Below are 14,637 nucleotides of genomic sequence, written 5' to 3'. Positions count from 1 at the left end.
GCTGTAACCCGCTCATTGCAGGGCCTACTCCTTCCCTGCTCCTCTCTTCCCTACCCACTCACTAACAGACTTCTCAGTAAACTTCCTACTTGCAGCCTCTGCTGCGTGTTTTTTGTTTGTTTGTTTGTTTGTTTTTAAGAGAACTAACTAACATGTAAAAACTTGTCAAAATCACCTAGTATAACTGTCTCCTCCATCACAACATTCTGGGCCGGGGACATAGCTCAATGGTTAAGTACTTGCCTGGCAAGCATGAACCCCAGAGTCTAAATCCCCAGAACTCAGAACCCACATAAAGCCCGGCATGGTAACTGTGCCTCTAATCCTAGCATTTCTACAGCAAGGAGAGAGGCAGAGATCAGAGAATCCACAGAAGTCCATGCCCTCTAGGCTGGGGCTTACAACAAGAGACCCACATCACAAACAAGATGGGAAGTGAGAATCAGTACTCAAAGTTGTCTTCTGACTTGTGTTACACACACACACACACACACACACATACACACACACACACACACACACACGCACGTACACACACACGCACACGCACAGTCTTAGTTTCTTCTCTTATTGCTGTGGTGGTAAAAGGCTATTTAAGGGAGAAAAGGTTTATTCTGTTGTTCTGACTCAAGAGTTCAGAGGTAGAGTCCATGGTGGGGAGGTCAAGGCAGCTGGAGTTAAAGCAACTGGTTACACTGCTAGGAAATGCGGTTGCTTACTGACCTTCCTCCATATATGGAGTCCAGGCTCCCATCCAGGGAGTGGTGCCACCCACAGTAGGTGGGGTCTTCCAACCAAGTACAAGATACTAAGATAATACCCCGTAGGCAATCCATCTCCCAGATGCTTATAAAAGTATATTGAGGGGACAGCACTGTCACCTCCAGAGAGAGGGAAATTTGAAAGACAACATCCGCCTCCTTAATTTGTGCTGTGTTGATATTCCTCATCAATTCAAAGACTTTGTATTAACGGAGAAAGAATTTAAATACAAAGTTGTTCATTTTCTAATTTGAATGGACAGAAGTTGCTTTGAAGCCAGAATCCGTAACGTCTGGTGAGCTGGAGTTCTCCTGCATTTCAGTGTTTCAGTCCTCTGAAGACAGCAAGTTCTACCAGCCCAGTCTGACATGGCTTCCAGCAGTGGCCTTCCGCAGCTTGGCTGTGTAACACAGACGCCCCTCTGCAGAGTGATTCCCCCCCCCCAAGGGCCCGGCGTTCCCTTGGCTGATTCATGAAGCTCTGGCCTACACTGGCATTATGGCCCGGCAATGTTAGTTACTGGCGCTGAGTTCCAGCTCTTTCGCTCCGGACTGTTTTCACTTCGGCTTTCAGGCGGCAAAGCATTCGTAAGCCACCATCTTGCCTCACCAGAAAACAAAAACGAAAACAAAAAAAAAAAAAGCAAAGCAATAGAAAAAAAAAACTTTTCCCAGCATCTTTTCACTGAGACACTCAGTAAAATTGATTTCCATGTCTTCATCAAATAGGATAATTATTTCTAAAAGTTAGGATAGCCTGCCTTCCTGGATACATAGAAGTCCGCCAGTCCCTGCTCAGGCACTTGTGAACACACCTAATGGGAGTAACCCTGTGACTGGTACTTAATTTGCTATCTCTCAGCAGAGGCAAGAACTGGCTTGCATTGGTCCCAGCTGAATATGTGACAGCTGGCAGAGGATTTATCTGGATAATAGTTGTGCCCGTTTATTCATACCGGTGATACCTCATCCTGATCCACAGAACATAAGAGCTGGTGGGACTTCTGCTTTCTTCACGGTTTTCTTTTACGTCTCAGACCCCACCCTTTCCACATCAGCAATCTGAATCTGAGAGCAGTGTTTGGCTCCCATTTCTGCTTCCAACTCCCCAGACTTAATCCCTCTTTCCAAGCGCGCTCTTTAATGTGTCTGTGTTACCTGGGTTTTTGTTTTCTGTCTTTGAGACCAGAGCAATCTCAAGCTGACAGCCTTAGTGGCATTACAGCTTGAGGTAGACTCTTGCAAATCTCCATGGATCGACTACCCAATTCCTGTCTGCACAGCAATGCTTCCTCCGAGTTTGCCTCATTCTGCTGTTTATTGACCTGCTTGGCCCAACCCCAAGTTATAATCAGTTAGGGTAAAGATTCTCTTCCATCTGCAAGTTCAAGCTACAGTCACTATGGACAGTCTCCGCGTCCTGCTGTCTGCTAGTAGCTCATTTTGCAGCACCTTTGGCCCCTAATCAAATAAGCCCTTGCACAACATGCCCAGAGGCCAAGTACCATCAGAACAGACTACTGGAATGATCTGCCCAAGATGTGACTGCACCCACTGCTGAGAAATGGCTAGAATGGGAATCCATCATGTAGGCTCAGGAAACCTGCTGTACCCAGCTTCCCAGTCCTGATAAGACAACATTTATACTTTTGTTTGGAGAGTTTGTTATTAGCTCATATTAATTATACAAGAAACAAGGACACGTAATAGCATTTCCAGCCGTGCCTACAAGTGCATTTAGATTTTGGCATGGGGTCTTTCGTTATATGAAAGTAAAAAGTGTCCTCCCCATTATCCTGACTTGTAAATTATTTCTAATTTACATGGAGCCTCAAAAACGTGTAAATAGCTAGACTGCTGAAAGACCTTTGCACTGTGGCAACCTTCCCTTGGCCTTCTTGTATTCTCACTGCAAACCCATGTTGAGGGCACTGCCCATTTTAAGGGATCTCAGGGCTCACAATTAGGAAATCTAGACTTGAGGTCAGTGTCCTGCTCTCCCCAACTTGCGTGCTTGACTATTGTCTTAGTTGGCATCTCTATGGCTGTGATGAAACACCATGACCAAAAACAAACTAGGTAGGAAAGGATTTGTTTGGCTTACACTTGTACATCGCTGTCCATCACTGGTGAAAGTCGGAGTAGGAGCGCAAGCAGGGAAAGGGAGGCAGGAGCCGATGCAGGGGCCATGGAGGGGTGCTGTTTACTGGCGTGCCCCTCATGACTTGCTCAGGCTGCTTTGAGAACCCACTGTGAACTGGGTCTTCCCACTTTAGTCACTAATTAAGGAAATGCTCTCCCAACATTGCCTCCAACCTGATTTTATGGGGGCGGCTTCTCAATTCCCTCCTCTCATATGACTTTAACTTATATCAAGTAGACGTAAACTAGCCAACATAATATTGTGCCTGTTGCCCAATGAGAACTTTCAGAAGGAAAAAGAATGACTGGGTACAAACTCTGAAGAAAGGTGACTATGTGTTGGCTATATCCAATGGCAACTCTTTATCTCTCTTCATTTTCTAATTTTTTTTTGTGGGGGGGGGGGGATGGTTGGCTGGTTGAACAGATGGCTAGATAAGCAGATAGTTGGATTTTTGTTGTCTGGTTCACAGAGTATCATTAGGTAGCTCAGACTGGCCTCAAACTCACAATTCCCCTTCCTCCGCCTCCTACATGCTAAGACTAGAGGCTTGCGCCACTATGTCCATTTGCCAGCTCTTCACCAAATAAGCAAATTCATGGAACCTTCCATGGGCAGAAAGGATAGCCAATCACTGTGCCTGGCCGGCTCAGCTGGTCAGCACCCGAGAGCATGAAGGGAATAACCAAGAAAAGGCTTTGTGACGAATGTAGTTTTAAAGAACTATCTGGAAAGTGGGTTCCATTATATTCCAGAGTAACCTCACCTGTTTCTTTTTTAAATGCTGACCGTTTTTCCCTTTTACAAATAAATTTTGGCTTAGTCCATGCATCTAATACTTGGCTGCTTTTAATAGCCCTTCCTAATTAAAATTTTAAAAAAAGGAGAAAAGTAATAGGAATTGGATGTTGCCTTTAGGGTTCTCCCTCAATTTGGTCTTATTGTGTAATATTTGGAATTTAATTGAAGAATCTTTTTAAGCTTATTATTTCATTTTCCAGAATCACTGCTGTCTTCTTCTGCCCTCTGTCCCTGATACGAAAATCCAATGGCCTCGTTGTCACTATCTGCTTGAGCACTAGGTAGTGTCCCTGCTTGCTCATGAGCCATTGAGGCTGCTACATGCCCTCTCTTCCATCTATTGTGAGCTCCATTTTTAAAGCATAATTTTTTTCAAACCCCTTTTCTAGCTAATGAAAGTTTCTCTCAGCTAACATGAAAAGATATGTAATGTCTGGGTGGGATAAAGTATGATTAAACATGTAAGAAGAAAGAGTAGTGTAAATGAAGACTATGTGTTCAGTTCCTAGTCACCCAGGCCCGAATAATCACAAAGAAATTATATTAATTATAACACTGTTGGTCCAATGGCTCAGGCATATTTCTAGCTAGCTCTTACATCTTAAATTAACCCACTTTTATTAATGTGTGTGTCGCCACAAGACTGTGACTTGCCAGTAAGGTTCTGGAGTCTTTCTTCTTTGGCAACTACATGGCTCTTCCTGAATCCGCTTTTTTTCTCCCTGCATTCAGTTTAGTTTTCCCGCCTAGCTCTATTATGCCCTGCCATAGGCCAAAGTAGCTTCTTTATTAATCCGTGGTAATAAAACATATTCACAGCATACAGAGGGTACTCCCACATCAGAGTAGCCAAAGAATGACTTAGTTAGTAAAGTACTTGCTTTGCAAGCATGAGGACCTGAGTTCAATCCCCAACATTCCCACAAAAAGCCAGGCTCAACAGCATGCACCTGTAATCCCAACATTACAGGTAGAGACAAGAGGATCCCTGGTGATGTATAGCCAGTCAATCTAGCCTAATTGATCAATTTCAGGCAAATGAGAGATTTTGTCTCAAAGAAGGTGACTACCTTCATAAGATTAACATTTGAGGCTATTCTCCAGCCTTCATACATATAAATTCACACATACATGAACACACATGTACATGTTTGTAAAAGAAAGGCAGAATTGTGATTTATAAGAGAAAACAAATGTTAATAGAAATTACAATGAGAAATTAAGGGTAACTTTGTCTTGCTTATATTTTCTGCCTTTCACTATTACTCTTATAATATTGTGATTTTTAATGTCAATCTTTGCTTTTTTGTATAAATAGCTTTAGTGGTTAATTGTCTGGCTGCTTTAGGCAACAAAAGCAATTTAACACAGAAAGAACTTTTTTAAGCTCATAGTCGGAGGTTATAGTCATCATGGTTGGGACAGCATAGTGGATGAAACTTGGAATTGTTAGCTGTTTATGTCCACAAACATGATTCAGAGAGAAATGAATGCTTTCTCCTGTTTGTTCGACCTGTTTCCATGGTAACACACATACCGAGAGTGGGGCTCCCTCCTCAGTTAAGACCTCTGAAAACACCCTAGCAGATATGCTCAAAGATGTTTCTCATAGGTGGCTCTCAATCTGTCAGTAGACAGTGAACCATCGTAAGTTCAGTTTGAGAGCTCAACTTGGTACTCAACTGTACTTTAATCCGCAACATTCTCCCCTTATCTTCTGAGAGGGCTCTCGTGGCCATTTCACAATGGAAAATGGTTAATTTATCTCCAAGAATCTGTCCCTAAGTTGTAACAATTCTAGTTTTGTTCAAAAGCATAGGTCCAAAATTTTGAGACTTAAAGCAATCTTTTAACCATCATCTTCTCCATAATCAAAATTCCATGTTATATACCTCCAATATATAGGGACATAGAGTAAATGTTTCCATTCCAAAAGGGAGGAATGGGAGAACTTAGCAAGGAAAGACTTCTCAAACAAACCAAAACCCACAGGAAAGAAAAACAAAAAACCCTATAACTCCATGCCTGGCATCTAGGGTTTTCAGTGGCACAATCTGGGATTCAAAAGCTTTAAATAACCCTGCTTCTCCAGTTTTGTAAACTGCAGCACATATATCCTCACCTTGGGCTGTTTCACATAAAGCCCACTGTTATCCTCAAAAGATGGCCAACAGTGTTGGCAGCTCCAACATCATGGTATCTCCATTGCAATTTAGATTTCGCAAGGGCCTCTCAGAGCCTCCTGGTATGGAATTCAACTCTGCCCAACACTGCTAGCCCCAGCCACGTTTTCTAGAATCTTGATATAAGACTTAATTACCCAGAATTTCTTGTGGTTTTGCATGCCTGCAAAACTACCACTATGTGGGCAACACTGCCAAGTTCTACTGCCAGCTCAGAAGTAGTCTAGTTCCCCTCTGCCAGTGGCTAACAGCGTGTGGATAACTCCCAAGGATTCTCACCACAATAGAATACCACTTGCTGTTAGACAGAGGCTGCTTATTTGTTCCCTACCGCCCAGACCCGAAATAATCACACAGAAACTGTATTAACTAAAACACTGCTTGGCCTATTAGCTCAGACTTCTTATTACCTAACTCTTACATCTTAAATTAACCCATTCCTATTATTTTGTATTTTACTATGAGGCTTGTGGTTTACCAGTAATGTTCCAGGGCATCTGTCTCCCTCAGCAGCTACATGGTATCTTCTCAACTCTGCTTAATCTCTCTCCATCTCTGTTTGGATTTTCTGCCTGACTTTACTCTGTTACAGCATTGACCAAAAGCAGCTTCCTTATTAACCAATGGCAATAAAACATATTCACAGCATACAGAGGGGAATCCCACATCAACTCGTGATGCTAGGGCTATGCTGGTTAGCTTGACTGCGGTAGTCATTCACAATCCATACACAAAACAGCACATTCATTCATCTTAAATATATGATGTTTTGATTTGACACCAATGCATCAGTAAAGTTAAAAATTATGAGCCAAAGAAAAATAAAAATAAAGAGACCTTCTGAAAAAAAAAATAGCAAACAGTAGTAAATTCACTGACATAACAAAATGGAAGGGGGCTTTCACGTTTTTACAGACATTTTCCCGTCACTAGCGTCATTGGAAGTTCACTACACTCCACTTCTTCAGTCCCATGGGACTTAACTGGAAAGACAGAGAGTTGATATATTTGATTAAAGCTGAAGCTTTTGGAGTCCAGCACACTTTCTTGACCAGTGGTTTACAGTCCCAGTTGACACTAAGGACAGTCCCAGATAGAGACACTTGCATTGTAAGGGCTGTGCAGAACTGAATAGTCTCTCCCCTCCGGGACTCCCTGCTAGCATTATAGTGTAAAGTGAGCATAGTCTAGCCATAGTTCAATAAAATTTTATTTACAGGAATAAATAGTGGGCTGGACGTAGCTTGTGATCTTTGATTCGTCTTGTCTTTACTCTAGAACAATGTTTCTCAACCTGTGGGTCACAACCCCCTTGGGGATCAAACTACCTTTTGACAGGGATTGTCAAAGACTATTGGAAAAAACAGATATTTACATTATGATTCATAATAGTAGCAAAGTTACAATTATAAAGTACCAATGAAAATAATTTTGTAGTTGGAAAGGTCACCACAATATGTGTTAAAGAGTCACACAATGTAAATATCTGTGCTTTCTGGTGCTCTTAGGGACCCCTGTGAAAGGTTGGTCAGCCCCCAATGGGGTCATGACCCACAGCTCAGGAGCCATTGCTCTCGATCAAAAGTGGCAATGCTAGAAATGAGTGCAGACTTTTCCAAAACCAAATGTGCAAGCATTTCTCTTGAGGCAAGATATATAGCCATATGTCATAATTTTTAAATTTGCTATCAAAAACACAAGCTCCTATTTCTTTTGAAACCTTGTCCTATCTGAGTCTACAGTCTAATATAAAATCCCTGATAATAACTTTATTGACTTTTCACCCTCTTCTTGACCATCCAGGCCCTGGAAAGTCACTGCCGAGTCAATGGAGGCTACTCGGGCCTACGGGATGTTTACCTTGCTAATGAGAGTTATGACGACGTTCAACAAAGTTTCTTCCTGGCAGAGACTCTAAAGTAAGTACAGTTCTTCTCAGATTGTGCCGAGGTCCCGAAGGAGATCTCTACAGATGTCTTCACCATGAGCACATTTATCATACACCGATTATGACCGATGTGTGTAATCTCCATCCCAGTTGAGGTGCCTTGACATCACAGTCTAGGTGTGTAGTTGTCTCTGGTCGTTGCTGGGGCTGATGCCCTGGAGTGTTTCTGTGTGGGTCTCACGCACTGGCACCCGGAGCATGAATGACGCCATGTTGAGGACTGTGTGCGTGAGAATTATCTGCTGTCAGTGGGTCTCCACAAGATTACAGAGACATAGGTTGCTTTGTGACATGGTTGGTTACTTGAGCCTCATCATCTCTCTTTTTTTTTTCTCTCTCTCTCTCTCTCCAGGTATTTGTACTTGATATTTTCTGATGATGACCTTCTTCCGCTAGAACACTGGATATTCAATACCGAGGCACACCCTTTCCCTGTCCTCCGAGAAGAGAAGAAGGAAATTGAAGTCAAAGAGAAATAAAAGACATTTTCTATTTTCCTCTGCTTCGTTCCCTCGCTGCATACCTTAATAATTCCTTCCCTGGTCATCAGATACATGATGAACTTTTACTGATCGATAAAAGTCTATGATTATCCTAAGTTCTGAAATTGTTTTGCAGTCTTTTATGTTTATTATCATAAGCCTAAGTGGACCTCAACTCCTTACTTCTTTATTATACAGCTAGTAGGTCCCCTGATTTTGTTTGTCTTTTTTTTTTTTAAGGAATCTATTGTTTCTGGAGTTCATGAAGTTGTGACCTCATTTTCATGAAACAGAGTAGAACCGTCTACCAGTGACCTTAATTATGATTTGATTTGACTGCAAAACTTCTTCCTCCTCTATGAGGAGATGGTGTCTGCTTTAAGCTGTAATGTTTTGCCATGTTGCAAAAAGCCATAATAATAAATTAAGTATTAAAAAGCTTTTTTTTTCCTTTTCAAGTTCATGTTAATCTGGTTTGTCTAGCCACCAGAGACAGATCTCATAACTGTGACAGCCTCTTAGAGGTCTATCGTTATTTGATAGGATGTCTTCTAAGTCCTCCACTCACATCCCATTCAAATGAGGAAGTCGTCCCAGAAGAGCCAGCCAGGCTGACCTCGTTTCATCAAATGAAGCGCGGTGTGTCTTCAGTTTTGATTATGTTCGTGTTTCCACACTTTTGAATTTCTTCTCTCCTTCTGCTTTAAATGCCCTGTGGCGTCTCTATATCATGTACCGCTTAATTTCCTCCATTCCCCACTACACAGCAAGGTGAGCCCTTGAGTTCTGCAGAGCGCCCCTGTTACTGAATTACAGTTTTGAAAGGGAAATGATGCAACTTTTTTAACCTGCCAGGTTTTGCTTTTAACTGAACCCAGTCCGTCCTGGAATCTGGTCCCTAACGAGAGGCTGAGGAGTCCATATGACTAGGTCATGTATTTGCATTGCATCTGTGGTTTTTCTTTAAAGAAAGGAAACGTTGCACGTGGTTCCAATTTGAAAAGGGCTCTTCCCAGATGTGGTTAATGACTTCACTTGTTTGTGAAAAGGAGCTTTTACCCAGTGAAAGAAACATTACCAATTTATCTATTCGTGTTCAACTAGGGAAAATCAGATTTGCTCTTAAGAACACAGTATGCTTCGTGTGGTTACATTCAGCATAAAGATCTTAACTTAGAAGAAATGTATAGGAATGGACACACGTCTTCATAATTTGATCTGTAGCCGATCAAAATGATTCTTCTAAACCTTATTTTGAAATATGAATGATTTTCCCAAAAACAGATTTGGTGACAACTTGCATAACCACACCTGCTCTTATGTATGTACTAAGGGATAAAGTCTCTAACCACATCGATGTGATTATGTATGGAACAAAGATTCTAACCACCTCAACTTCAACCCACTATGGTCAACAACAACAAAACAAATAGTATAACCCATGGATCAGGCTGAAGTGTAGATTTCTGTGCATTTATATTCTTCAGACTTTCTCGTTTTGTCAGTTTCATGTTGTTTGACATATTTTTTTGAGACAGTTATTTTGTTAAATCTCAGTAAACAATAGTTTTATTCATTTCAGCTTTCAGGAGGGTTTCAAACTATGTCACGTAGGATCACCACCTTGTGTAGCCTGGTTGTTTCCAGTGTTGTGCATTAGAATACATCAAAATACATAAACGTGTGAAATTAGTAAATGGAAAAAAGTCTCTCAGCATACCTGGGTAACTTCCTCCTGTAATCTGTTTAATCCATGGAGTTCATGAATCATGACATCATGTTCATGAATCTAAGTAGAACAGCCTGCCTTGACCCCTTAATTACACCTTGATTTGACTGTAAAATTTTTCTCTTCTCTAGGAAGAATAAGTGAATAACAAACCTTTTTTTCCTCAGAACTCTGATGTTAAATATTGACATTTGCTGCCAAAACATGTGGCCAAATGTATTTCTATTTTAATTTTCATTCTCTTTGGATGAACTGTTTAATTCATTTTCTTTGCATTTCGATTTGAGGGAGCACAGAAAGCCGGTGAGTACTCGGCAGCAGGTGACGTTTTAAAGTCAGGCTCTGGGTGCCGACTACACTGTAGTGTGCCTTTTGTGTCCCAGGATAAGCAGGCAGGAAGCTGAACCACAATGTTGCTCTCCAATGGCAAGAATCATTTTTTTCAGTTTTAAAACTTGGACTTTTTTTTAAATACCAGAACACCAAAAATGTAAACAAGATAAGAGATTAATATTATAGTATTGTAACTAAATTAAGCTTATATTTTGTGTTAATTTTAAACAACTGAAGTCTCCAATAGACACCAACTCATTCACTTTCAACAAAACTGTTCAATTTAATTTACATGTGTAATCCACATCCTTAAAGACCAACAGTTAAAATAGCGCCTACTTTTGTGTTTGTGGAATATGTTTTGATATAGTTTGTGCAGTTAATATTATAAACATTAAGTTGAATGCCAATTTATAGAACCCAATGACCTCTATCAGGATATTTTTCATGTGTATCATCCATTTTTACATTGATCGTTTTTGATTTGTTCTAAGTGCATTCTGTCATTTCCAACTTTATATAAATCTCTGATGTTATGGGAAACAATAGATGGACACATAATTTTTAAAAATTATATTTGTAAAATTTCTCTATTGTGAATAAAGTCTTTTACTATATCTTCTCCTGTGCCATATTTTTCTGACTTTAAGGATGCTTCTGTATGTGTACATAGGTGTGTATGGTTACACATGGAAATAACAAATCCTACTAACAATTACATACCTTGCCAAGGGAACCGTTCCCATTAAAAACTTTATATTGAGAATGATTTGGTAGACACAGCCTTTGGCAAATTGCGTTCTCTTACTAGGAATCCAAACTAAGCTCAGCTCCAGGGCATACAAGGGAAAGAACAAACTGACGTCAGAAAGGCACAGAGGGTGCCGTGTGTGTTCTTAAGTTTGTGACCTGGTCAAAAGATCAAACTAGCCTCACTCCAGTCACCCTAAAACAAAATGGCATTTAGTTGTGATCATTATAGGTTAAATTCTTAATCGTCCTTAAATTGGGAGAGGGAGGCAGGATCTCAGAGAAGCTGAGTAAAAAAGAGAATTCAGCTGTTCATGGGAAAACCTAGGTTTGGAATTTTATGTGGTGCTTTTGTCAGATAATGTTCCACCCCTCTGTTGGAACAGAGTCAAAAGAATGACCCATGGTGCACGATGCCGTGGGCGACTGTGAGAGAGACTCCAGGAAAAGGCAGAACCTTTTTTACCTCAGGTGCGTTTTGTTTCCTGGATTGTTCTTGGATGTGATTTCTTGCCTCCTGTGACAAAGATTTACATTTAACTTATAAGACATGTTTATTCTTGCTGGATGTCAGGATATAGCTATAGAGCCTGAATCTGGATATGGCCTTCTGCCTTGCTCGCCTTCCCACCTGTAACCTGTCATACATGCCAGGCAACTGTGTTTAGATTGGCCTGCCCTGAGAATGTTCCAGGAAAGGGCTGCTCTGTTGATATTCAGTATGTGCTTGCTGGCCTTTATTTACCTGTTTTTTCTGATCATGTCTTTCCGAACTCAAGCAACCTTCCTTGGATCCTTGCTTTCTTTGTTTCATTCATGCATAAAAGTCCAGTGAGGCTGAAGTAAGACTGTGTACAGCATTAGATTGCCGTCTGCCCATTCTTTCAGGTCCTCAGATCCCAGGTTCCGCAGACAAGAGCTGCACTGGCTGGTGAAAGCTGCCACCCCTCTGTCCCACGGAACTCTTCACTGTGTAATGTTTCCCTCACCGTCTTCGCATTTCTACTCCACTCCCATCGCATCGGACAAGCTGTTATCGCATTCCCATCAGCCTTTGTTCTTCACTCTTATTTTTTTAAGCCTATTACATATTCATGTGACTGGATCTCACACAGAAAACAATTAATATAATAATTTTAATAGCATCAAACACAGTTGAGCTCGAACATAGTCAAATGGGAGCCTTTTGAGTTCATTTATTTGTAACATACACAGCATCAGTTGTGTTTGCATTGATGGTGGCAGATTTATTAAAATTTGTTCTAAACATGATTTTTACTTATTCTGCTATCTATGCAGAAATGGCATCTTGGCAGTACATCTACTTTCTAAAAATGAGATGTATGCTTACAATTTTTAATAAAAGTAAGCAAGATAAATCTTTTCATTTAGGCATAGAGTTTGTATGTCTAATTGTCGTTCTCGCTTCCTAGATGATACCTGAAAGTAAGGGTCATATAGGGAACATCATTGGAACTCCTTAACTGATTTAATGGTCCAAAGGTCAATATCCATTTTTCCCAAGGTCACCAGCCACACTATCCAATAAGTAAGTCACACAGGAAATATTTGCCAGAACTCATGTGCATTTAAAGTATTAGAACAACATGAAAGTCTCGACAGAGTTTCATCCAACTTTGTTATATTAAAGATGAGGATTTGCGGAGGGTTTTTCACCATCAGGAACCATTTTTTATCCTACGCTGTGCTACCAGACATAAGGGGGTGGTAAGGTTTAATGCTAAAGAGAAAAACAACGGATGAGCATCCTATCAGCCACTCCAAAAATGAAAGTGTTGATTCAGAGTTCACACTAGATACGTCCCTCAAGACGTGGGCTACAGTTCACCTATAGCTGCATCTCATAGAAAATGCAGACTCCCTGGTCCTCATCCACTTTCAACAAGATTGCAATGACCTAGAATATCTGCTTTCAAATGACTCTTTATGTCACCCCTTTGCATAAACACCCTCAAGGATAGGAAGCCAAAGAATGATGGAAATCCCAAGAAGCTTGTGATTTATGACAAGCACAAAGATCTGGTGCTTGATACTTTGGTACACTTTGACAATTCTGATCACTTTGGAAACATTCATTCTTTCTACAAAAGCGTTTCTGAGCAAAGAGTGGTGAATCTAAAACTTTTAAACAGAGTCACACTCAATTTTTAAACAAAATTCTTCGTAGGGGAAATCTGTATAAATTAGTAACCTGTTACCCCTGGTTTTATGAAGTGACCATTTTGTTAGCTTTTTTTCTCCAATAGCTGCTTTCTAAGTCATTTCTCAAATTGTTACTCTGTTCTTGATTTTAACACGACTCATTCTCACAGGATCCATGGGACTCCTGAGTTAGCTTTGCATAATGTCCTGTGTGAAGCGTCTGTGGGTACGAACGCTGAAGAGCACCTTCATTTCCTGCCCCCTCCACCTTGCCAGGTTCTTTTAAATTCATTTCCAGGCTGATCCTCAAAAGATTTGTTGGCCTGTCATTATTTTGATCACTTTGAATCTCCTTAAAATATGTCATTACCTGCTGAATAAATTAGCTTAAATTTGTGTCACAGATCCCTTTAATTCCCCAGCAAATGAAAATGGCCATGAAACATTTGAAAACAGTGATAGATGTATAACTTATAAAAAGACTTTTTCACATCCTGGGATATGTTGTCCTTAGGCTATGAGCACATTATTAATTCACAGTTTGAGAAACAGAGCCATAGAATGTACTATGTTGCAAATAGCATTTTCCAAAACAGCTGGCACCTCTTAGTGCAGTTTCTAAACTCCTAGGAGAAACAAACACTTCATTCATGGATTCTGTGGGATCTTTATTCTTGATCTTGCAAACCTTAAACGTCTCTATGGAAGACAGAAAAAGCATGACTTGGCATCACCTTTTGGAGCCAGCTCCTTGAGGCAGGCAGGTTCCGTTTCAAGGATGGCATGGTTCTGGTTGGTTATAATTCAATGGCACACTTAGTAAGGGGCCAAAGGAGAAACAAGCTGACTCTTTCTTACTTAGATGCACTTCTCAAAGTGATTCCAAGTAGCACCTCAGCATCCACGTTAAAGGAGCCCCAAGAGCATTTCTTCCCATCATTTTCCTTTTCCGTCTTGCAGCTGCCTACTAGATAACTTCATGATTGACAAAGTCTTTGCCAGGAGCTACAAAAACCAGACATCTTAAAGACCCCCAATAAAAAAAAAACATATTAGATCCCTCTAGTCTCTTTTCTATGTGCAATATAGTATAAAAGAGAGAGAAAGTAGGTACATTTGGGACGGTGGAAAACCAATTTCACAAGTATTAAGACAACTGGATCCCAAACTGAGATCCATTCTAAACAGACTGTGTGACTTGGAATGAGCATTTCAAGTTCATATCTCAGTCTCTTTGTTAAATAAAGATGTAGTGAGTCAGGTATAGCTGCTAGGCTGGGTACTCATACAAGAAACAGCACACACGCACCACTTCTACTGCCCTAGAACATTATATAAAGATGG

At 40.7% G+C, this 14,637-nt stretch overlaps 1 protein-coding gene across 2 annotated transcripts in view; it reads left to right on the top strand.

The window, feature by feature from the left end:
• Positions 1 to 10,997, top strand: part of Man1a1 (mannosidase alpha class 1A member 1) — a 177,325-nt gene extending 166,328 nt beyond the window's left edge. For both annotated transcript variants that reach the window (XM_085690066.2, XM_048425311.3), the window contains exons 12-13: positions 7,692 to 7,807; positions 8,189 to 10,997. In XM_085690066.2, coding sequence (XP_085546192.2) covers positions 7,692 to 7,807; positions 8,189 to 8,315 — 243 coding nt within the window. In that variant the 3' untranslated portion in view covers positions 8,316 to 10,997. The remainder of the gene's footprint in view (positions 1 to 7,691; positions 7,808 to 8,188) is intronic.
• Positions 10,998 to 14,637: the final 3,640 nt, after the last annotated feature.

This window comes from Myodes glareolus, chromosome 1, assembly GCF_982192425.1.
Source record: "Myodes glareolus chromosome 1, mMyoGla1.1, whole genome shotgun sequence".
Classification (NCBI taxonomy): Eukaryota; Metazoa; Chordata; class Mammalia; order Rodentia; family Cricetidae; genus Myodes; species Myodes glareolus.
This window is presented reverse-complemented; position numbering and strand designations above follow the sequence as displayed.